The 24,861-nt window shown below is 43.5% G+C and overlaps 1 protein-coding gene across 4 annotated transcripts in view; it reads left to right on the forward strand.

Moving 5' to 3' along the window:
• BRF1 (BRF1 RNA polymerase III transcription initiation factor subunit) overlaps window positions 1–24,861 on the forward strand; it is a 199,327-nt gene that overhangs the window by 83,343 nt on the left and 91,123 nt on the right. For 3 of the 4 annotated variants that reach the window (XM_053407882.1, XM_053408053.1, XM_053408137.1), the window contains 3 exons: window positions 5,381–5,530; window positions 9,194–9,287; window positions 16,908–17,034. In XM_053407882.1, coding sequence (XP_053263857.1) covers window positions 5,381–5,530; window positions 9,194–9,287; window positions 16,908–17,034 — 371 coding nt within the window. The remainder of the gene's footprint in view (window positions 1–5,380; window positions 5,531–9,193; window positions 9,288–16,907; window positions 17,035–24,861) is intronic. The other variant, XM_053407962.1, reaches the window with a different exon arrangement.

A 24,861-nucleotide genomic window follows, 5' to 3' on the forward strand; every position in this document is an offset into this window, starting at 1 on the left:
ATACGTGTTTGTGGGGTTTGCGAAAGGTGCTGAAGTGCTGAGTTGTGTTTATGGTTTAATAAAAAATAAACTAGACTCAAGAAACTAGACTGAATCTCTTTCTTTAAAAAGGGGTAGGATTCCTTTCAGTAGAAGAGCTTCTGCGCTGGATCATGCCAGTGGCCCATCTGTCAGCATTCTGCTCCCCACTGTGGCAACTAGATGCCTAATGAAGCCCACAAGCCTATTATTATTATTATTATTATTATTATTATTATTATTATTAATTTGTATATTGCTTTTCATCTGAAGGTCACAGGGTGGTTCACAACATAAAAATACAAAATGAGAACACAAAAAACATAATAAAAATAACAAAAACAAACCAATACGCCCCCCCAAGCCCCCATATTTAAAAGGACGTAGAATGTTAATCAGCCAAAGGCCTGCTTACAGAGAAATGTTTCTCTCCTGGTGCCTAAATATAAACAAAAAGGTGCCAGGTGAACCTCTCTGAGAAGAGCATTCCACAAAGAGGAACCCACTGCAGAAAAGGCCCGTTCTCGCATTGCCACCCTCTGGACCTCTTGTGGAGAAGGCATATGAAGAAGGGCCTCGAATGATGATCTCAGGGTCCAGGTTGGTTCATAACGGAGGACGTGGTCCTTGAGGTATTGTGGCCCTGAGCCGTTTAAGGCTTTATAGGTCAAAACCAGCACTTTGAAATGACCTAGGAACTAATCAGCAACCAGTGCAGTCAGACCAGGTTCGGTGTAATATGTTCAAAGTGTCTGGTCCCCCAGTGAGCAACTTGGCCCAGGGAAGTAGTGCCTCCCTACAGTGCCCTGGTTAGGCTTGTGTGCCCCCCCCCTTGGGGACAGAGGCTGCTGCTGCAGCGGCAGCCAAGCAGGGGCAGGGGGCAGAAGGTAAACACCCTCTGTGCCCTGTCCTCCCCCCCCCCCGCGCATGAGTGCCCGCCTGTCAGCAGCGAGGGCAGGGTCAGCACGGAGTGAGTGGGTGGTATTCAATGCTTGTCCTATTTGGAGTAGACCCACTGATGTTAATAGACGTGATTAACTTAGGTTCATTAATTTAAGTGGGTTTACTCTGAGTAGGACTTGGTTGAATAGAGGATTGTTAGAGTGAAGAGGGAATGCTTCCTTAACTATCCTCACTTGATACTGCAAGGCCCTCTCTGTCCCTTCTTGAGGTATCCTGTCCCATAATGGAGAACAACTTAGGGATATCCACATTCAACTAGAAATGATCCTTGTGGTGGGGGAAGAGACAGGTAATGACCTCCCCTAGACAGATGGCACAGAAATAAAAAACTTGCATCTATCACCTTTGTAGCTGCTTGTTGCTTTTGTTCATGTGAACACAAAAAAGTATGTCTTGCTTTTCCAAATCATGCACCCCTTTCTGTTGTTGCTATCGGCCTAGAAGAGAGCTCCTGAGTTTCTGAAACTTCTGATTATCTCATTTTGCAAACTCTTTTGAACCATTTGGATAAACTACAGTCATATCTCATGTTACGTTTGCTTCATGTTACGTTTTTTCAGGTTGCATCCCGCGGCGACCCAGAAGTACCGGAAAGGGTTACTTCTGGGTTTTGCTGCTCATGCATGCGCAGAAACACTAAATCATGCTTTGCGCATGCGCACAAACGCCAAATTGCGCCGCACACCTGCGCAGATACAGCGCTTCAGGTTGCAGGCTTTTCATGTTGCGAACGGGCCTCCAGAATGGATCCTGTTCACAACCAGAGGTACCACTGTATATCCAAACTTGTATTGAACCCTTTCTACAAAATGTTGATACCTCTGATCCAGAACCTACTCAAGACATGGAATCACACATATACAGAAAGTGTTACAAAAGCTTGGGCATAGGTTTGGAAGAAGTCCAACATTTAAGTGTGCCTTGAGCCAATGCTTGTTTTGTGATGTCTCTATGGCACTGTTTAGTTGTGTTAATCTGAGTTCTTTATTTTCAGGCCTAGTTCACATAAAATGAAAAACCGTGGTTTCCAGCTATGTGAAGAAACTTGTGACGGGCCTTAGGCTCACACATTTCTCCCTTTTTGCTTTTACAAGGAGATTAGGAGCTTCCGCTTCTGCTTTTAAACAAACCAAGTTTCCTGTGATATCTGAACATGGGTGACTGGTTTGTGTTTTAACTATTTGTTAAATTTGTATCCCACCAAATGGTGCTAAAGACTGTGAAGGTAAATGAGAATGAAACAGATTAAAACAATGGTTCTGGTTCCTGGCTTGTTCTCACAGATTGTCATTTAAACAAACCACCGTCTCCTGAGTTAGAATGTCACAAGGAACTTGGTTTGTCTAAACCTGTGGGTGGGTGCTTTTGATCTCATTTGGTATGCACAGAATGAGATGGAGTGTGTGCACTCTAGACTTCATGTAGCAGGAATCCATAGTTCCCAATTACATCCAAACTAGGACTCAGTCTTACAGCATTACAAAGCAAAACTTTACGCACCTTTATAATTTCCATAGGATTATTTTTTAAAGGATCTTCTGGCATCACAAGCTAACATGGTACTTGGAAGAAAGAACCTTGTTGTCTGTGGGCCTTGGTATTTTTATTTAATCTGTTTTGGGAATTGAATTGTTCAGTCTTCAAGGCTTTTAATTTCTTTGGTGAGTTTCACTTTTCTATTAACGCACAGTGCAGACTGGTGTTGTCAAGGCAGTCTGTAAGCATGAAAGACAAAATAATTTTCTGAAATACCACAATGCATTTGAGGCTCTGTGCAGGGCAGCTTTAGGTAAAAAAGTGATAAAAAGTCTTTAACCTCATCCCAGGAGATTCTCATCTTGTGACCTGCTAGCTGCCTTCATGTTACTGCTGCCAACACACATGAGAAAGTTTTGTGATTTTTCTCTCTCTCGGTTGCATTGTGAAATGTAACATAGAAATGCAGCCACAAAAATCATATTTATGGTTTGCTTACACCTTTTATATATTAATGAAGTTGTGATGCTGAAGATTTATAGCATTTGCTTTAACTTGGGATACTAGATTTTCTTGGGGTCTTTAGTTCTTCCGAACAAGTTCATTGATTTACAGCAATTTAACTATAAATCTGTATGAACATCATGGATAACTAATGTGGGGATTTCCTCCATGAATCTCTACAGCTCAGGTAGTGTTAATAATTTACTTGGTATTTTTACTATGATCTATTACTGCCTGTACAGAGGTTTTCATGCAGTGTTGCGGAATATGTGTATGTGTGGTGATTTTATCACACAATAAGAATAAACAGAACTCGTTGCATAATGGATAAGTGTTAACACTTAGCAGAAATGAAACTGATTTCATTCATTAGAAGTCCACAAGAACTATTTAAATGAACATTTTCAAGCAAAGCCTCATCTTTATCAACGGAAGAACTCAAGCAGGGCATCAACTGAGAAAGCATATTCGCCGACAGATTACCTGGCAGGAAATGAGAAACTGATTCCTCCGCAGAAGAGCATAGACGTATTAAACAAAGGCTTTAAAAAAATGATTTGCTGCATTAGAAGCTGACGCCTCAAAAAAGCACTATTTATGTAGCTTTCTTCGTTTAGAACCACAAACACCAATATAACAATGATTTTATTGCGCCGCAACTGTTAGGCATCAAGCTGCATTGCTAAGCACATTAAACTGAGATAAATCGGAAAAACAAGTGGGCTGGTAAAACCACATGGCTGCATGCTCTAATTGGTTTTCCAAATGAGAATCTGAAAATATTTATTTACGTAAGTTACATATACTGCTTTTCAGGTGGTTTGCTTGCATAAAATTATTAAAGCAACATGCATGAATGAAAATTGTATAATAAAGCAGAAAAGCCAAACAACTGTTTGTCACTGGAAAACCTGTATCACTCCTTCAGGAAAGGGGAAATAAACATCATCTAATCTATGCCTGGTGGAACATTGATTCTTCTAGCATAAACTTTACAGCCCAGGTGAGCAATTTGTTTTATGGGCCACCTTGGGAAGGGAGTTGCAGCCTAACCCCACCCTCAATTCCTCCGAAGTGGGGCTACCACAGCTGCTATGCTCTCAGCACACTTTTCTGGCAACTCTAATACTCTTCAGGAGACTGGGTTTTGCTAGTCCTTTACTCCTGCAATTGCTAGCCCAGTGGGCTAAAGTAGAGATGGCCTGCCAGATCTCTCATGGTATACTTGTTGCTCTTTAAAAACAAGCTTCAAAGCGGCCATGTGGGCTGCTTATTTAACTGATATCTTGTACCTGCCCTCTTGGGCTAAACAGGCCGTTGGAATTTAGATTGAGGAAACAGTGTGGCCAGAATGGATGCAGCAGCCTTTCGCCCACTGCCAGTGCCTCACATTGCTGTTTTGAAGCAAAAGACAAATAAATATGTACAGGAGGTCCTGATCATGTACCCCCTGTGTCGAGTCTGATAAGTTTGTGAAGTTGGCTCAGAAAACAAAATATTAGTTAAGAAATACTATTAAGGATGAGAGTTACAAATCGCAATCTAAATAAGAATATTAAAAAATAAGAAGTGACGAATGCTGGTGGAGGGAAGTCACATAGGTGTAGCATTTATGTTCGTATTTTTGTATTGTCAGTATTTGAGTTGGTGTAATTGTGTGGTCGCATGTGCATTGTAAATAATAATATAAAAGAGCATGCTTAAATCAAATGGGAGAATAAAAATTGCAGATTTTTTGTTGTTGTTAAGTAAAAACATTTTATGACCTCTTCTCCCCACCCCCTTGATCTCTGATATGAGAGAGGAACACTTGATACAGGAAAAATTTACAGACAAAATGTTCTGCATGCTTTACGAGAACATTATTTTCCCCGTCACTTCCTGCTCCCAGGTGGTGCTGCCCTCTAGCACACCCCTGGGCACGCCTCCCCCCTTCCCCAGCATTCTGGCAATATCTTTTACTGCCCTGGTTATTGCATGCATTGTCGTATTCTTTACAGTCCACAGCAGTCAGCAGTTCATGTTATTTCCTTGTGTAGTGCACTAACTTGAAAATCATGGTGGGTTTGGGTTTTTTTTTGGTAGAACATCTGATTTGCATGCAAAAGGTCCCTGGCTCAATCCCTGACATAGAGCTAGGAGTGCCCCCTGTCCCAAACCCACAACAGTCGCTGTCAGTCTATTTAGACAGTGCTCAGCTACATGGCCAATGGTCTGACTCTATAAAACAACTTTCCATGTCCCTATGTACTTCTTCCGCTGGAATATGTTGTTACCTGTCTGGACTGGAAACGTTGCAGTAGTGTAACCCATTTTCTGTCAGTGAACTAAGAACTGACGGTAGGCTTTATTGTTCAAGAAGCATGTTCACGAAAGTAAAGGTCAGGATCAGAAATAGCCGACTCTTGTTTTGTTGCAGATCCATGTTTATATATTCCTCGTTTTGCACACATGCTGGAGTTTGGCGATAAGAACCATGAGGTTTCCATGACTGCCCTGAGGCTCCTGCAGCAGATGAAGAGAGACTGGATGCACACAGGGCGACGGCCTTCGGGGCTTTGTGGTGCAGGTATGGAAGAATTTGTGGGAATTGTTGGGTGCATAGAGCAGCAGCAGTGGGTTGTGCAGAAGGCGCTTTGCAGGTGACCCCCTGTTCATTTTGTAAGTAAGAAGCAGTTGGTGAATCGACAAGCACAACCTTAGAATAAAGCTGAAGAAGGTTGGAATTCAATTCCAGGGACTAATCCAAAGAGGTTGGATAGCACCTTGAATGCCTCCTTCCTGCAACTCCTGCAGCCAAGCTGGTGCCAATCATGTTGTTGTTGTTTAGTCGTGTCCGACTCTTCTTGACCCCATGGACCAGAGCACACCAGGCACTCCTGTCTTCCACTGCCTCCCGCAGTTTGGTCAAACTCATGCTGGTAGCTTCAAGGACACTGTCCAACCATCTCATCCTCTGTCATCCCCTTCTCCTTGTGCCCTCCATCTTTCCCAACATCAGGGTCTTTCCCAGGGAGTCTTCTTTTCTCATGAGGTGGCCAAAGTAGTGGAGCCTCTGCTTCACGACCTGTCCTTCCAGTGAGCACTCAGGGCTGATTTCCTTAAGAATGGATAGGTTTGATCTTCTTGCAGTCCATGGGACTCTCAGACATACTGCTCTGCTTTCCTTTGGACCACATCAGCAGAGCCAAGAGGCGGGTCTTGTCCTCTGGGCAGCTCAGGACCCATAGAAATACACACTGCCCAGGTTTGTACCCCAGGGAGGTCACTTCGATGCTGCTAATGCAGCAGTTTGACTTCACCTCCAGAGGTGCACTCTGTTGTCTCTTGAGATAGATGGATGCCGACAACAACAGAACGGTAGATCAAACTCTGCTGGTAACCAATCACTGTATGGTTTGCAATAGATCAGCAAAGACTTTGTCTCCAAATTGTTTCACAAGAGCAACAACAGAAAGCCCTTCCCCCCTTTCTAAATTGTGCTGCTGATAGGAAGAAAGCTTGAGGAGGAAAACCAGGGCTGGGTCTTTGTGTGATGTGACAGAAAACTCAGTCCTGTTGCTGGAAACAATTTCCAGGGTTGAGCATGTCTCGGAGGTGCCCTGTCCCTTAATTTAAACCAGGGGTCGGCAAGGTTTACCTCGCCTGGGCTGGTTCACTCCTGTGGAGATTGCTCCGTGGGCTGGATCATGTTCTGGTGCCGCGGAAGCGAGTCCCTGCTCCACGCTGCGCTGTTTAGTGCAGCTCGCGGGGACTCGCTGAGGGGGCAGCTCTGTTCAGGGGCCGTTTAAATGATCCCTGCGGGCCACGGGTTGTCCACCCCTGATTTAAACAATGTGTCCCCATGCCACTATTTTGCATCTGGCTGCGGTTGGTGGGGGCTTGAGGTTTTGCCAAAGAAAGCAAGGCTAAAGTCCACCCTCCGCTGGCCTAACAGAACCCCTCGCAACGCAGCATGAGTTTCTAGTGGAGTAATCCGCACATTAGTATTCCTCGAGCAGAGACAATAAGCTCCCTGAAGAGCATCGTGCTAGTGGTTTTTGTAGCACATGGAATTAGGTGATTATGTAAGAGCAGAAGAAAGGGCCTCCTGGATCAGACTATGATCAATCTTGTCCAATTTTCTTTTAACAGTGGCCAGCCAGATTCCTTTGGAAAACTCTGAAGCAGGGCAGTGAACACGATGGCATTTGATTGCACTAGTCAGCGAAGTAATACTGCAAAATTTAACCAATTAATCAGTTTTTCAAAGATTAAAACAAAACCAACTCTATAAAAGATAAGTGCTTTAAAAAGACTTGGGGGTGACAGGTGACGTTGAAGGGAAATGCCCAATTCTCCCTTAAAATACTCTCTTCAAGACTATGACTACTGTGAAGTGTAGGTACAGGGTGGTATCAGACATTAGTCACTCTCAGCGCAGTATTCTATATGACAATGCATGAGTAGAAAGACTTGCATTTGTACAATGAGACTTTTATGCCCTCTTCCCCCCCCGCCCCCATGTGTGCGCTGCACTATTCCTATATCTACTCCAGAGGGTTAGGGAAACACAGAATAGATTGGGGGTAGGTGGGGGGCAGGAGGAGAGGGGAGAAAGTCCCATTATGTAGAGCAAGACTGCTTGCACTGAGTAAAATAAATGGGCAAGTTACTTAATTCTATCGATTTCGATAGGTCTAAAAAAGGTAAAGGGACCCCTGAGCATTAGGTCCAGTCGTGACCGACTCTGGGGTTGCGAGCTCATCTCACTCTATAGGCCGAGGGAGCCGGCGTTTGTCCGCAGACTACTTCCGGGTCATGTGGCCAGCACGACTAAGCCACTTCTGGCAAACCAGAGCAGTGCACGGAAACGCCGTTTACCCTCCCGCTGGAGCAGTCCCTATTTATCTACTTGCACTTTGACGTGCTTTCAAACTGCTAGGTTGGCAGGAGCAGGGACCGAGCAACGGGAGCTCACCCCATCACCGGGATTTGAACCGCCGACCTGCTGATCGGCAAGTCCTAGGCTCTGTGGTTTAACCCACAGCGCCACTCACGTCCCATTCGATAGGTCTACTCTGAATCTAACTATTGCTACATAGTGCCCATTATGTGTTAGCAGTGCCCTTTTCATCAGAATTATTGTTTATTCACATGCAAACTTGTACATATTTTATTGACTAGGATTTATTGATGTGGGTGACAGCCCTGTGAATAAACGTTGTTTGAAAAAGTGGCATTTTTTGTTTTTGTTTTTTGTTTGGTCTCTGCTTTTAGTGAATTTTGCTGGGTGACTCTTCAGGTTCTAGAATTAAGGAGAAAATTGTCCCCCTGTCCACTCCTTTCTATACTTTAAAAGCTTCTGTTGTGCTTTCAATTGAACCACAGATAACTCAAGCCCTGGTACAGATTGCAGTGGAAGGGAATTTGCCCACAGATCGCAGACATCTTACAGCTGAATCAAAAGGCAATCCCATTTTATTTAAGCCAGGGTTCTGCACCTGTTTGTCCTGGACAGATTTATTCTTGTAATCTTGACCGTGGCATTACACAACTATAGGTCAAGCATTTTTTGTCATCTTTTATAATCTTTTTTAAGGTTGAGACAGTTTCACTGATTATGTAGATGAGGGACAAATGCAGAACATAAATAACATTCATCTAAATATATGTAAATGGGTGCACTTGGGAACCCTGTTGGGGTTGGGATGAATGGACTAAACCTGCTTTCCATCCCCGGGTGATCCTTGCCATTGAGAATCAAGCCTTCTAGCTCCACCCCCTAATCTGCATAGTCACTTAGCTTCTGCAATGCTACAGCATTTTGCTTCAGCCATGTCTGATCATGATCGTTGGGGTGAGGAATGTGAACTTTGCATCAATGCTGGAGCTCTTTGCCCTTTGCCTTGCAGTGTCTGTGTGTGCATGTGAGTTTGCAAGGGTATATGTGCGTGTGTGTGTGTATGTGTGTGTATATATATATGGTGTGTCCAAAAGAAAAAGAAAAAAGCTCTGTGTTGCATTTACAGAACTTTTTCTGCAGCTGGCTTGATTTTACTGCATGCAAAGTAAGTTTTATAAAATTCCAATTTAATCACTCTGTATTCAAGCCCAGAGCTAAACATCAATATTTTAAAATTAATATGAGAATTAGAATTTCAGATGGTACTTGCATGACTCACTGTATTCCCTTGCTTTCCCCCGCATTGAACTGCCTTTTGATGTAGCCCTTTCCCTGTTTATGCTCTAGCTCTTCTAGTTGCGGCAAGAATGCATGATTTTCGGCGCACTGTGAAAGAAGTCATCAGAGTGGTTAAAGTTGGCGAATCAACACTAAGAAAAAGGTAGGTCAAGTTTGTGGGGGTCTTCGCATTTTACGTAAGATGCAGCGCAATGTGTTTACCATGAGGACAGGACTATTTTACACTTCTAGAAAGACATTCTTTGCCTGCACAATCCTGACCCTGTGCAAGAGTAGCAGTTTCACACAGAACTTTCCACTGATAGGAATATGAATGGTGGTGAGCACCAGGGCCTAGCTTGGGCTGTGATGAGTGGCTGTACCCAGATATAGGCTGGGAAGGTCTATTCTTGAATCCAGGTCAGTTGCTGGTCCTGGAGCCTAGATTTGAAGAGGTCTTAGCAGGGAGAAGGTACTGCTCTGTAGGCTAGGCAAGGTCAGAAGGCTTGGTATCCTTTATTTATTGCAGGGGGTTGGAACAGATGACCATTGTGGTCCCTTCCAGCTCTCCAACTCTATGATTCTATGAGGCATAGCCAACTCAGAGGTTTCCTGTTACTCGCCAGTTACTGGTGCCAGTGTTGCTCACCTAGACGGACAACTCACTTGACCATCTCCCATGGTTATGAAATTCCAGGTTCAAGGTCTGTTGTTGTACCTTACAACATACCCACTTTGAGTTTTCCCTTAGAGAGTAACTCATTTGAAGTTGTCTTGCATTGGAGAACTCTACAGAACACAAGGCTTGTTGAATTTGCATTCGCCCCAAACTTGTGCCAAACAATTTCCTCACCTTCGTACTTAGTAAGACCTTCAGCTCAAGCGGGCTGCCAAAGCTATAGGACAGTGAAGACAAAACGTGGGAACTCGGCTGCTTCCACCCATTACCAATGTCTTCAAGGATGAACATGTAGAATTATTGTGCATGTAGACTTCCCCATTCATTTACACAAAAAGAGCAGCTCCTTTTTTATTTCCTTGGCACGCAGCTTCCCCCTTCATTGAAGTTAAGGAGGTTGCCTTTCTGTACTGTGAACTCTGAAACCTCCTATATGATATGTTCAAGGGATTTTGGGATTGGAAAAACTGTTCTAAAATTAGTCATTTCTACAGAGATGTTAAGGCAAGGATTCCACTGCCTTGCAAGCATTTCATTTAATATGCTGGCAACAAAAATTATTAGGGCTTAGGCTCAGATGCTGTGGACTTGTTTTAAGTAAAACCCATGGGATGCATTTGCAGCTCATAGGATGGAAGGTGATTCTCCCTGTAGCTTGCTGCCGATAAAAGAAATCTCTTTAAAGCCCAGCATTTGAAATGCTTCAGAGGTTGAAGTGAACCATACAGTAGCAAGCACAAATGAGTCAACTGTATTAAATAATATTTCATTGATGGGTCTGAATGACAAAGGTGTTGTATGATGGAAATTTTCCATGTAATCCCATATGTTTAATTGGCACAGCATTTTTAAAAAAAGTTTGTAAAAAAAAAGCTTTCTGTTTTAAAAAGTGTTTGTGTTTTGTCGAGTTCATGTTGCAAAAACACATTATACACTTTTTAATCATTTGCATTAAATAGGAATTCTAAACCCATTGTCTGTACAGTAGTACTGTCTGTACAGTTGAGTGGTATGGAGCTTGTCATCCTCCCTTAAAAAGCAAATACCTGCAGAATTATCTCACTGAATTTTTCTATTGCTTATGCTTTCAATAAATGCTAGAATACTTAAGTCTGAAAAATGACTTGAAAATACAGTTTAATATATTGGATGTATTACCGGTAAGCTAATAGTCTTTGACCTGGCAATATATCGTGAATTATGTGTGCGTGTGTGTGCTGTGCCAAAATCACAATGTGGGAAAAACTGTGAAGCTAGCTAATGCCTCTATATACTTCCATCTTTATTATGATATTGTGATTATATCAGTATATCACAATGTTTAGCTGGTGGTATATTGTGATGTTGAAAACCAGATGTCACCCAGCCCTACTTGACACTGTTGTGATTGACAGGTGGCTGGTCCTGTATGCGTGTCAAACTTGGCCCAGATCTAGTTCGCCATCCCGCTGCTTTATAGCATCAAATGGCATATCTCTAATTAATTTTGCTTTCTAATCCACTTGATAAGTTTCAGGGCAAATCCTGGCTTCATAGGAACATCATTTGAAAGCCACAATTCTGACTGATTGATCTTTAGTTGATCAACATACCGATTTAAGCCCATTTAAAAGTGCGTGGCACTGCGGAGCAGATATTTTGCACGGTTTCCAAATCATTTGGATGGATTATTGGCGCGCAGCCTTCATTTTATTTGAGTGATAGCAAATGTGCTGAATTGTAGTGGAAGCACATTCATTTGAGCAGTTGTTTAAAATGAAGGAGCGTAACTGCAAAATTCGTGCTTTGAAATGTTTACTCAGGTCATGCATATCAACTAAATTGACAGTGTTATTTACTTTGACAAGGTAAACGTGACAGCTGAATTATTTTCAGGGAGCTATAATTACAACTGTATTTATCACAAATCCATAAAACATGATTGATGTTTCTCAAATAACCCCACATTATATTGCATTTATCGCAGAGGCATATTCAAAACAAACCTTTTTGAGTAAGTCTTCCTGAGCCCAAGATTTTTCCTTCAAGCACTTAGATTCTTGAAATGTCATTAGGTAGAAGTTGGCTGAATTAATAAGTACTTGTTTCACATAACTGTTTAAAAACACACACACACACACACACACACACACACACACACACACACTGCTTCTTGTGATAGACATTGCTTTTTCACCTGAGGTTTTTCTCAGGGTGAGGTTGGGAGTAGATTTCTTGCCCCTTCCTCTCCCTGTCCCTCTTTTTCTCAGTTCATTGTATCTGGGGAGGACTGCAGTTCAGTGGCAGAGCCCATAATTTGCACGCAAAAGCTCCCAAGTCCAGTCCCTGGCATCTCCGGGTAGGACAAGGAAAGAAGTCTGGTAGAGCTGTCTTCCATCAGTATAGACAAGGAGTTCATGTTGGACTCCCATCTCCCATGAGCACCAACCAACATAGTCAATGATCAGCTGTGGGGGGGAACCGCAGTTCATCTGAAGGGCACTCCATTGCCTACCTGATATTGTGCAATACTGTGTTATATGGAACAATGGTCCTATCTTCCAGAATCTTCTTGGTCATTAGTTTCTGCCTTCCATCAACTGCATCCAAGTGTCGGAGCTTTATAAAATCATATGCACTGGAACTGTGCATACTTGTAACCTGTATTGACAGTTTTTGGAGAATGCGTAATTCTTTTGCTTGTTTTCTCCTGTTCTGGAGGGTAGGACTCAAACCAATGTCTCCAAGTTGCAAGAAAGGAGATTCTGACTAAGCACCAGGAAGAACTGTTTGAAAGTAAGAGCTGTTTAACAGTGGAAGGGTCTCCCTTGGGAGCTTGTGGACTCTCCTTCCTTGGAGGTTTTTAAACAGAGGCTCGATGGCCATCTTTAATTGAGCTTTAATTGCTTTAATTGTGCTTTAATTGAGATTCCAGCATTGCAGGGGGTTGGACTAAATGACCCTTGGTCTCCCTTCCAACTCTACAATTCAAGGATTCTAGGATTCTTATACTGAATGACATTTCCTTCGGCTTCACTTTGTAGGGGTGAACAAGTTCATGTACACAGCAGACTCTAGCATGGGTTATTTTTAGGAGTGGAAGAAGTGATATTCTGGGGTTTTTTGGGGTTTTTTTTGGCTTTGTGATAGGTCAGGTTCTGATGCTTTTCATGGGCATTGTATTAAACTTTTTTAACAATGAAAGAGAGCAAGATGAAGCGAGGTTATATTAAGCACTTGGGGTAGGGTGGGGAACATGCAATGTCAGTGGTTAGCGGATATGTGTCAGTCAAGACGGATCTTGAATCAGCTGTTAAGCAGATGGCTGAGAAGAGGAATTTGGGATCTTACCAAAAGGAAAAGAATGTTTGTTATGAATGGAAGTGCATGGCTTTTTTTGGTATCTGGATACAAATTTCATTGGAGAGGCACCAAGAATTGCTTTGCTAAATTAAGTAGAGGCCTGAAATACATACTAGCATAATTTCAAAGCGCTATCATTGGTTGAATGACAAGCAGCTTGCTCGCACATTAGGCAAAGATCCAATCTGAGTATCTTTCTGATATTTCTTCCAGTAACTTCACTGATCAACCTCTGTTTTCCTTCCATAGAGAAAGTGCCATTTTCCCCACAGGATTTTCCTCCAAGCGAGTCTAACATTTCAGCAAACTATTTACAACAAAGACACTAAGAATTTGCTGGTAGACTTCAGTACTTTCATTTTCACACTCGCTTAAGCAGTTGTCAGCATTGCTGTCGCTTGAGAGTTGCAGCTACAAAGTCAGTACAAAAACAACCCAAAATGGTTTGCTGTTTCTTCCTTTTGCCCTTAGACTATCATTGATCCATAGATGAGCTAGAAAAATTTTGGGTCCCCGAAGATTTCTTTGACATAGTCTGTGACACTTGTAAGAGGATTACAAGTTATGTTTGTCTAACTCTGACAGAATCATTGCTGCTTTTGCCGGAATTAGAAAGCACTTGTCTTAAGTTCAAATCTTTACAGCACCCTTGGCTTGAGTCCAAGCCGTTCTTAGGTTTCCCCCCTGTACATGTGGCCAAAACCTGGTTTCTTGACTAGCAATATGCTAATCATTGTGATGGGTCAGGGACTGGTATGTAGATGTCGTGATGTGAGGATACCTGCATAGTATTACAAGAACTCCTGGGAGGTACAGCACATTTCTGCTTCGGCTCTGAACAGACACACATTGCCTTGCCTTGTCGCATTTCTGTCATTGGGGGCCAGCAATCCAGGGTCACAGTTGAAGAGCATGCTTTGGTAGCATCATAACCTGGTCTTAGCCTGTAGAGCGTTATCTCATACCAACCTGCCAGCTCGATAAGGGTCAAATCTGTTACCTGTCTCAAAGCAACCAGCCTGTTTCTATCCTCATACCTCCCTTTTTCATCTGCAGGAGACCCTATGCTGCTTTACTTTTTGCTGGCCACTTTTGAGGGTGTTGTGTTGGAGATAGGGGTTCATGGATGTGGATTCAGACAGTGCTCTCTTTTTATTGGTGAAAAACGAGGCGCTGATACTCATATCTTGATAAAAGGCAAATCGTTTCTGTTTTACCTGAGGTTTTGACCTTTAATTTGAAGGGCTTCAATTACTTGTGGTCTCTTTTGGTGGGGCAGGATCTCCAAGACCTGCAGATTTTTTTTTGTATAGATGTGGGTTGTGGGTTGTTGGTTTTTTTAAAAGTTTTGTATTGGTTATGTTCATTGTCATTGGCTTTTGGGTCTACATTGTAAGTCACTTTGGTGAGGAAGGTGATTTAATAATGATAATACCAGTGCTGTGGGTGCCAGCACAAAACGACTGCCATGGGCGGCAGCAGCAACAACAAATGTGATGAAATTCTGCACCTGTGATGCCATCACAAAAAGCACTGTGTGTGTATAGTACAGGCTTCCTCAACCTTGGCCCTCCAGATGTTTTTGGCCTACAACTCCCATGATCCCTAGCCAGCAGGACCAGTGGTCAGGGATGATGTGAATTGTAGTCTCAAAACATCTGGAAGGCCGAGGTTGAAGAAGCCTGGTATAGCAGAAGATAAGAGAGTTGGATATAATTCAACTTAGGCTAGAGCTGAACTGCTATCTGGTGTCAGCCAACCACTAAGCCAGTCAGCTAGGGTGGCTCCTTTTTGCCACCTGTTCTTTTATTTCATGTGGCAAGGCCGCCGTGAGAGTTAAAAGGGCAGCCCCCAGGACCCTCCCCACCCTCTTAGGTCACAGTAGGAACAAGAGCCAGGTGTCGCATCCAGTTTCAGTTGGGGGTGGGGTTCAGTGCTGTCCCTATTCACGCCTGCTTCCAGACTGCTACCTGCTCTTCTGTATGCACTATGCATGTGTGTGCAGAATGAAGAAAATAAAACAGAGAAACTGCTTGGTGAAATAAACCAGCTATCCCATCTCTTGCTGGCAACAGGTGTCTCGATCACTGCTTCCCCCACTACCACCAAAAAAACAAGCTCAGATCATTTTCTTTCTTGGTTGGTCCCAATCCAGAGGTACAGAATTATCTTGGATATCCAGTTCTGTAACTTGTAAAGACTGTAACTTTTCAGGAAGTGGAAAAAGGGGCCGATTACATTGAAAAACCTCACCTGAAGATTCAAAGTGAAGCTTGTGATGGTATGTAATGCCTTCTTGGAGAACAGTTGGTACTTGAATTCCTGCAGGATAGGTCCTCGTGGCATGAGAGATGGATGGTTCATCCACTAGGTATAGCTTTTGCCGTTTTGTGGCGTACGGTTGCTGTTTCCCCCCAGTCTGAGGAGTGCTTGCAATGCAGGTGCTAAGAGCAGAAGCCAGGAAATCCCTGCTTCAAGCTTCACATTCGCCTGGAGCTCATCAAGTAGTGGTTGCAAAGTGATTGTCCTTTCAGCTCCAGCTTCCTGCCAGCAGCAATATGGGGCTGATAATACTGGCCTGCCTCACAAGATTACTGCAAGAGTATATGAAGTGCTTTGAACACTTAAAATGTGCTATAAGAATGCAAAGTGTTATTAAGTACGTAGTGTTCATCACACTTGAAGTGAGGAGAGGGGGGAGAAATGCTTCTAAAAGCAGTATGGTTATTCCCAGGCCAGGGCTGATAATTTCTTGTACTCTATTGATTTGAAAGTATTGGATAAATTTCCCCCACAATTTTGTGTTTGTGTGTGTGCTAAAAAAAAACCACAACACCCAAAATGTCACTGCCCGAGCTTTGCATGTGTAACATAACATTGCACATTCATTCCCAAATATCTCAAGTTAAAGGATCTCAGGTTACAGGCTTGGAAGGGACCTCTACTTTTGACTCTGTAGGCCTTGCTGTCAGTACAGGGCTGGATGACTTAAACTTGATTGCAATATGGGGGCTATCATGAATACTTAAACAATATTGATTTATTACATTTTTTTTGAGATGAACGTAAAGCTTGTTCCTGCATTTTAATTTGACTACTGTTAATGATGTAGTAGCGTCTTCTATTTTTGTGGAAGAAGGCTTTCTCTGAGGTCTGACCCAGTCATTTATGGAATGTATATCTGTAGAAATTTTAAAAATAATTATAAGAATTTGTACAAATGGTTTTGTTGTTTTTAGAGCTTGCATTTTTTGTATTTAATCTCATATTTTGTTATACAGTGCTCTGATAGCTTCAGGCTGTGCAGCAGTTTATAAATTAGTCAAGTTAATGATAATTATAAAGATTGATTATAAAGGAAATTAAATGCAAGAATTTCCTTGTTACTTCACTGTTTATAACCCCGCTATCCATGGGCGTATATGTTCCTGCAACTCACGATAACACTTCATACATCTGATTAAAGCTCTTGCCCTACTTAATTGTTAGTCTAAAGGTGCCACATTGTTCTTATTTTCGCTGCAGCAGATTAATATGACTGTCCCTCTGGAATTGCCTTTCAATGGGCATTTTATGTTGGAAAAAGGGATTATAGGCCTTGCTTGTTGGTCATTAAAGACGGGTTATTTGAAATTGTTTTGGCTGAGCTCTTTACTTAGTTTTGTTTTGAATTGGGGAACATCTTTTACATCTTTTTCTGTTGGTCTGCTGTGAAATTCACGGAGAGAAATCCTGTGTTAACCTTTTCCCATGTGCTTTTAGACTTACAGAGTTTGAAGACACACCTGCAAGTCAGCTAACAATAGATGAGTTCATGACAATTGATTTGGAAGAGGAATGTGACCCTCCTTCATTTACAGCTGGTCAACGAAAGATAAAGATTCAGCAGGTGAATTCTTTTGTACGCATAGTTCTTCCTTGCTTTTGTGGCCGGAAAGGCAGTGTCTATAGAATTCTATCCTGCTTTATTCCTCCATCTGGAAGCCAAAAGCGATGAAAAAAGAACCACATGAAAGTGCACATAATACCAGCAAGATCATATAATAGTGAGGTCAGCTCCAACACGTCATCAAAACCTGGTGTGTAAAAATAATTCTCAAAAACAATCAGGATCAGGATCTACTTAGACCCATCCATGTGTCATGAAAAAAAAAAATTAATATATGTTTCATCATTCATCTAAATGTGTGAACTTTCCAAAGCACCAGCACAAAGAAGACCCTGCCCTAAGCCCTTTCAGATTTTACTTTCAGCGCAGAGCAAAGCATTGCCAACTGATACGTGTGAAATTTCATTGGTTGGTGCCAGCTTGAGCTAGTGTTGATTTTGTTGATTTATTTATTTGTTATTCACACATTTTACAGTATACCTTCTGCATCGTTTTACATTTTTTCATCTTACAGCATTTCATTCAGACTTCCCAAACTAACCCTCTAGAGAAAACCTTCATTATGCTGCATCTCAATTAGTTTCTCCGCCATTCTTTACTCCCATCTTTTCCTTAGTTTCTATTGCTGCTGCTCAGAAAATTGTTCCCACTTGAAAATGGATTCTAACGTCACCTCTTTTTAAGTATTCTCCAAGATATTCCCACTTGCCCCTTGTTTCCCTTTCACCCCAGTCCCTTATTTTGGCTGTCATACTTGCTAATCCTATGAACTCTATGAAGTTTTTGTACAGCCATTGATCTTTTGTTGATATGGAGCTGTTGTTGATTTTAACGCTTGCTTCTTTTGGGTAGGGATGACAGGAAATAATGCGGGTGGGGTGGGTGTGATAAATGGTGTTTTCCACATTGTATTGTCACCCCCCCCCATTTCCAAATTTCAGAGGTGAGTGATGGTCCTTCTATAGCCAAAGTGGTACCATTTGCACACAAGGGAGGAGGTATCGACAGGCACAAAATAATGCCAAGGCTTGCAAAAGTATAAAAAGGGGAGTAAGGGGAGAACTTCCCTGAACAGACCAGTGAGGATGGTGTACCCAGGGGACATGGAATGCTGACTGTTAGGGTGGGGGACAGAAAGCTGGATGTGGGGAGGAAATGGATTGAATATTGGTGAAGATAAGATTGACTGGAGCAGTAATAATAATAATAATAATAATAATAATAATAATAATAATAAATAATTTTTATTTATACCCCGCCCTCCCCAGCCAAGACTGGGCTCAGGGCAGCTAACAACCAATAATAAAAACAAGTTGATTAAAATACAATTTTAAAAAAAGATTAAAATACAACATTAAAACATTAGGATGCAGCCTCTTCACAGGAGGAGAAAGGAAAAAGAAAGAGGGGGAGGGAATCAAATTGGCTCCAAGCCAAAGGCCAGGCGGAACAACTCTGTCTTACAGACCCTGCGGAAAGAAATCAGATCCCGCAGGGCCCTGGTCTCATGAGGCAGAGCATTCCACCAGGCTGGAGCCAGAGTTGAGAAGGCCCTGGCTCTGGTTGAGGCTAATCTAACTTCCTTAGGGCCCGGGACCTCTAGGGTGTTGCTATATATGGACCTTAAGGTCCTCCGTGGGGCATACCAGGAGAGGCGGTCCTGTAGGTACGAGGGTCCTAGGCCGTGAAGGGCTTTAAAGGTCAAAACCAGCACCTTAAATCTGACCCTCAGGATCATTCTACACTGCGGCATTTTGTTGCAGGCCCAGCTTGTTATTCTATATTGTCTTTTGCTCCTAGCAGAATACTGATCTATTGTTAAGTACAAACACTGTAGGTTGAATCTATTCTGGGCAATGCCATGTTGGCTTGTGTAGCCTTCAATTCATTTGTAGCACAATTTGTCTTCTGTTTCCACTGGTACCCTCATATTACATGAACTATACTTGTTGCTGATAGAGAACTTGAAAGTTACCATCCTGCAAACAAATGCACTATTCCAACCACTCATTTTAAAATGACATAGAGCAGTGGTTAATCCTCCAAGCAGTTGGTCCTCTGAGCTACTCACTCGGAAAGAGGTTTTACTTAACCTTCCAGTGGTGTCCAAACTTTTTTCAAAGAGGGCCAGATTTGATGAGGTGAAGGGCCGTGAGGGCTGACCAAAGGGCCAACCAAAGTTGACTTTTTAAAGGATTTTTAGGATTTTACCCCAGGAAATAAACTGCCACAGGGGCGGGATTAGGCCCTCGAAATGGACTTTGGACATGCCTGCCAATTGCAAGGTTGAGGCCACTGAAGTGCCTGGGGATGGCTTCATTTCAGATATTATTTAAACTCCCCCTGTCAGGGAACTGACATCGGAGTGAGAGGCGGAGGCAAGGCTCCCAAGCGATGCTGGAGAAGGGCCCAGCAGGGAGAGAGGCAACTCATCGGCTGGGGAAGGAAATCAACGTAACACCAGGGATAAAGGGGGCAGATGGGGGAATCGGCGAGGGGGCTCCAGGACTCCTCGCTGGAGACCAGCGGGGAGAGCACGGGTCCTCCGCTACCCACACCCACCCTGCGCAGAAGACTTCCGCGCAGGGAAAGTAGGCGTAGACTTGGCGTCAAAGAACTTCTTTGCTGGAAGAAGTTCAAGAAACGCCCACTGACGGATTCTGCTAGTGACTGAAACAGCCACGAAGTGAAGGGCTGTCCAGACAGAAAAGGTTTAACCAGGCAACCTAGCCAGGAGTGGCGGCAACTTACGCACGAGCAACCCCTATAACCATTACACACCCATTCACCTCAATTTATCTGGTGAGAATTGCAGGCATGCTGAAATCCACCCTGCCTGCCCATTGCCCTCTGAACAAGTTCTCATTCTGGTGACTGATGCTGCCAGATGTACATTTCAGATGTCTGAAACTGGTGATGAGGACTTGGGCATGCAAGTCCAGGCTGAAAATTCAGATTCCTAGGAAACAGCCTTGGATGTTTTATTTCCTTGGATTTTTTTGAGTTTGGCCCAGAAATATACCCACCAACATGTCCAAAAAGGCAGACTCAGCTGAGCTACTCAGTACTTTTTTATTTTATCTGTATTAGCTGTGGGCTTTGGCAGGGACGGGCTAATATTTGACAGGCCCAAGTGTGCCAAGAGAAAAATGAGTCAAGTCTGCTACTGGACACACACACAGCCCTTTCAACAACTGCCAAAGAGGCATTCATTACACAGTCTAACACACATTCTGGAAAGCTGCTGAATGACCTGGGTGGTGGTGATATGCTTTTCATATTGATAAAATTATTTAAAAAAGACCCTTCCCCAGTGCACTGATAGCTCAATTTCTAACAGCTCTTCACTTCATTATGATATTACCCATTATTTATTTAGAACCATCAATGTGTAGGGTGTCTTTCTTCACATGTGAAAACGAGAAAAATCCATACCCTAGGGAATTGGAAGTCTTTTTTGAAAGAAAGAAAGAAAGAAAGAAAGAAAGAAAGAAAGGGAAGATGCAAAGAAAAGGGGGAGGAATGCTGGCAAAGGGAAATGCCACTGGCTTCATAGAAAAAGTGGGGTTTTTGAGGAGGGGCTGTAAGGAAGAATGAAATGGCATTGTGGAGTAGGCATTCTGCAATGGAGGATTTGGCTATTTATGATTGCTTGTCATGAAGGCTGTTACCTCCTGCATTGAAAAAGAGTTTGGATTTGATATCCCGCTTTATCACTATCCAAAGGAGTCGCAAAGCGGCTAACATTCTCCTTTCCCTTCCTCCCCCACAACAAACACTCTGTGAGGTGAGTGGGGCTGAGAGACTTCAGAGAAGTGTGACTGGCCCAAGGTCACCCAGCAGCTGCATGGGGAGGAGCGGAGACGTGAACCCGGTTCCCCAGATTACGAATCTACCGCTCTTAACCACTACACCACACTGTCCAGTATGAAGCCAGTATGCTCTGGTATCGCTGAGGATTACAAGTGGGAAAGTGCTATAGAGCCTACATCCTGCTTATGGGCTTGCTGTAGGCATCTGGTTGGCCACTGTGAGAGCGCATTGCTGGACCAGATGGGCCGCTGGGCTGACTGATCAGAGCGCTTAGGTTCTTATGCCTAGAAGGGGTGAGTGGGTGGAGCCATTTGAGAGCAAGCCTTGCCCAGTCTTGTGTTTGGGCAGCCGAGGAGCAGCAAAGTTTGAAGAATGAAGGTCACAGGCAAGGGGTTTGGGGGGAAGTGAGAGCCGAAAGATGGGTCAAGTTCTCAGAGATTTTTAAAGGATGCACTGGACGTGGGAGGGATCGAGAAAGGAGGGAGGCGTGTGATCTGAGCAGCAAGGAGTGGTGAACGGTTTTGGCTGTGGAGCTTTTTGGCAGAGGCGAGAGAGGACTGAGCTGTAGCCAGGGAACGCTCAGAGAGAAGATAGTTGAAGAAGTGAATATGTGCCAGCCCTGCATCAGCGTTTTGAGTTCAGTGCCCGCCTTTGCTTGGGAAATTCCGCTGGGCACGAGCGTTCGCTCCCTTTGCAGAGCCGTCACAGTTGCTTTCAACATAATTCCTGGCAGGTTACCTGCTGTGCCCAAGCTCTCCCCATCAGCTCACCACCCAGTGCAGCGACAAATTTATTCTGACTTACAAGATTTAAAATCTTTCACATGATACAGCTAAGCTTATTTTGTTGCCTGTACATTCCTTCTCTTCTGTATGCCACTCTCATTCCTCCACCCCAATTAACCAAGGCCACAGCTGGAAAGGTATTTGCTTGTTAATTGGCTCCCCCCCACCAAAAAAGCCCCGTTTCAGGTTCTGCTCCCACTGGAGATGCCCAGGGTTGGGGGAGGAATACAACGTTACATAGAATTCTGTGTTTCAACTGGTCCATTTTAAAATAAGCACTGCTATTAATTATGATTAAATTGCATTGGAATTGCTCCAAAATGTTGCTTGCCAAGACATGCAGAGTGTCACTAGAATCTGCTCCTGAGCTGATTGTCCTGAAATATCTATCACTAATTTTGCATATAAATTATTATCACTGTGGGGGAAAACACACACTCCTCCTCCTCCTCCTCCTCCTCCTCCTCCTCCTCCTCCTCCTCCTCCTCCTCAGTGTTGTCTTTAAATCCTCTTTCTCCAAAAGGTTTTCTAGAGACATTTTCAAAAAGTTTTTATCCCCACCAGATCTTTGCTGAAACTTAACATAGCCTTCTGAAACTACAACTAACCCAGAATGTGGCAACTAGACTGTTGACTGGAAGCGGCCGCGAGACCACATAACACCGGTCTTGAAAGACCTACATTGGCTCCCAGTACGTTTCCGAGCACAATTCAAAGTGTTGGTACTGACCTTTAAAGCCCTAAACGGCCTTGGTCCAGTATACGGTGGTACCTCGGGTTACATACGCTTCAGGTTACAGACTCCGCTAACCCAGAAATACTACCTTGGGTTAAGAGCTTTGCTTCAGGATGAGAACAGAAATCACATGGTGGCGGCGTGGCAGCAGCGGGAGGCCCCGTTAGCTAAAGTGGTGCTTCAGGTTAAGAACAGGTTCAGGTTAAGAATGGACCTCTGGAACGAATTAAGTACATAACCAGAGGTACCACTGTACCTGAAGGAGCATCTCCACCCCCATCGTTCTGCCCGGACACTGAGGTCCAGCGCCGAGGGCCTTCTGGCGGTTCCCTCACTGCGAGAAGCCAAGTTACAGGAAACCAGGCAGAGGGCCTTCTTGGTAGTGGAACCTGCCCTGTGGAATGTCCTCCCACCAGATGTCAAAGAGAAAAACAACTACCAAACTTTTAGAAGACATCTGAAGGCAGCCCTGTGTTTAGGGAAGCTTTTAATGTTTGGCGGACTATTATATTTTAATATTCTGTTGGAAGCTGCCCAGAGTGGCTGGGGAAGCCCAGCCAGATGGGCTGGGTATAAATAAATTATTATTATTATTATTATTAGAATCATAGAATGATAGAATCATAGAGTTGGAAGAGACCACAAGGGCCATCGAGTCCAACCCCCTGCCAAGCAGGAAACACCATCAGAGCACTCCTGACATATGGTTGTCAAGCCTCTGCTTAAAGACCTCCAAAGAAGGAGACTCCACCACACTCCTTGGCAGCAAATTCCACTGTCGAACAGCTCTTACTGTCAGGAAGTTCTTCCTAATGTTTAGGTGGAATCTTCTTTCTTGTAGTTTGGATCCATTGCTCCGTGTCCGCTTCTCTGGAGCAGCAGAAAACAACCTTTCTCCCTCCTCTATGTGACACCCTTTTATATATTTGAACATGGCTATCATATCACCCCTTAACCTCCTCTTCTCCAGGCTAAACATGCCCAGCTCCCTTAGCCGTTTATTATTATTATTATTATTATTATTATTATTATTATTATTATTATTCTGAAGGTACTTACACATTTGGATGCTGACTCATTCTGTCATGGAGGTAGTTGGGAATGATCCCAAAGTATCTATCCAAACTGGGTGGCAACATGATGCCAGAAGAGATATTTCCACCTATGTGTATAAAGCAATGGCCATAGCTCCATGGTAGAACACTGGCACACAGAAGGTCTCTGTGTCAGTTGTCAGCGTTCCTTTTATGAAGATCAGACAGCAGGTGATGGCAGTGGCGTAGCGTGGGTTGTCAGCACCCGGGGCAAGGCAAGTAATTTGCACCCCCTAACCCGTGGATTTGCGCCCCCTAACCTGTGGATTTGCGCCCCCTAACTCTAACCCCCAGATGTTGTGCCCGGTGCGGCCGGCCCCCCCTGCACCCCCCACGCTATGTCACTGGGTGATGGGAAAGATCTCTTTGTGAGACCCCAAACAGCCAGCCTGAGCAAACAATGCTGGGCTGGGTGTTAAACTAGTCTGCACCCTATAAGACGGTGGCTTAGAATAGGGGTTGCTAACCTTTTTGTCCCAGCGAACACATTTCAGATTTTGAAAGAGTGCCCTGGGTGCCAGTCACAAAGTGGCTGCCACGAGGGTGTGGCATAATACAAAATTGCCACCGGCATAAAACGAAGTGAGAGAAAGTACAGTCATTGCTGCACCCACCACCCTGGGACAACCTCTTGCTCACCATGCGAAGACAGCTTTTGACTGCTGGTACAAGAAGAAGATACAGAACACAGCTACTCAAATGATGAGCAGGCCAGAGCATCTTTCTTACAAGGAATGAATAAGGATGTTACAGATTTTAGTTGAGAAAACAGTGGATTTAAGTGGGGTGGGGTGCTAATAGAGGTTTATAAAATTACCAAATTGTGTGGGGTAATTAGACAGGGAGGGATTGTTCACTTTCAGAGTACTAGATGTTGTCACCCAATGAAATCGACTGCCTTAACACTGCTCAGTCCGGGCAAGAGAGGTTCTTGTTTATGAGGAGAGAAGTTTCCTATTCAATAGCAATCAGGCACCTTGTGCATGTTTGTGCGTACACTTGAGTCAGCAGTGGGAAAATCTGCATACTCAGATTGTAGAGACAAAATTGAGTATCCCATTAAATATAAAGCCCTATAAATGCCATGCATTGAATGTGGCCTTTTGAGAAATAGCCAGTTTGTGATGGCTATAAATGTAGTTAGTGTCCCTCTCCCTGTGACATTTATAGCAGCCACAGACAGTAAAATGCAGGGCTAATCCATTGCAGTTTCCCTGTTGGTACATGAGAGCCATTATGCCTTTACTGTGCAAAATGAGTACTCTCTGCACTCTCTTATTTTTGATGATGATGTTTATTTTAATTATCTGATGCTTAGGAAGCACCAGACAGACCTCTTTCCTGGGCAGTTGTAACCAATCTACAACTTGTCAGAAGTTGCCTTGAACTAGGTCAGAGT

Source organism: Podarcis raffonei, chromosome 1 (genome assembly GCF_027172205.1).
Source record: "Podarcis raffonei isolate rPodRaf1 chromosome 1, rPodRaf1.pri, whole genome shotgun sequence".
Classification (NCBI taxonomy): Eukaryota; Metazoa; Chordata; class Lepidosauria; order Squamata; family Lacertidae; genus Podarcis; species Podarcis raffonei.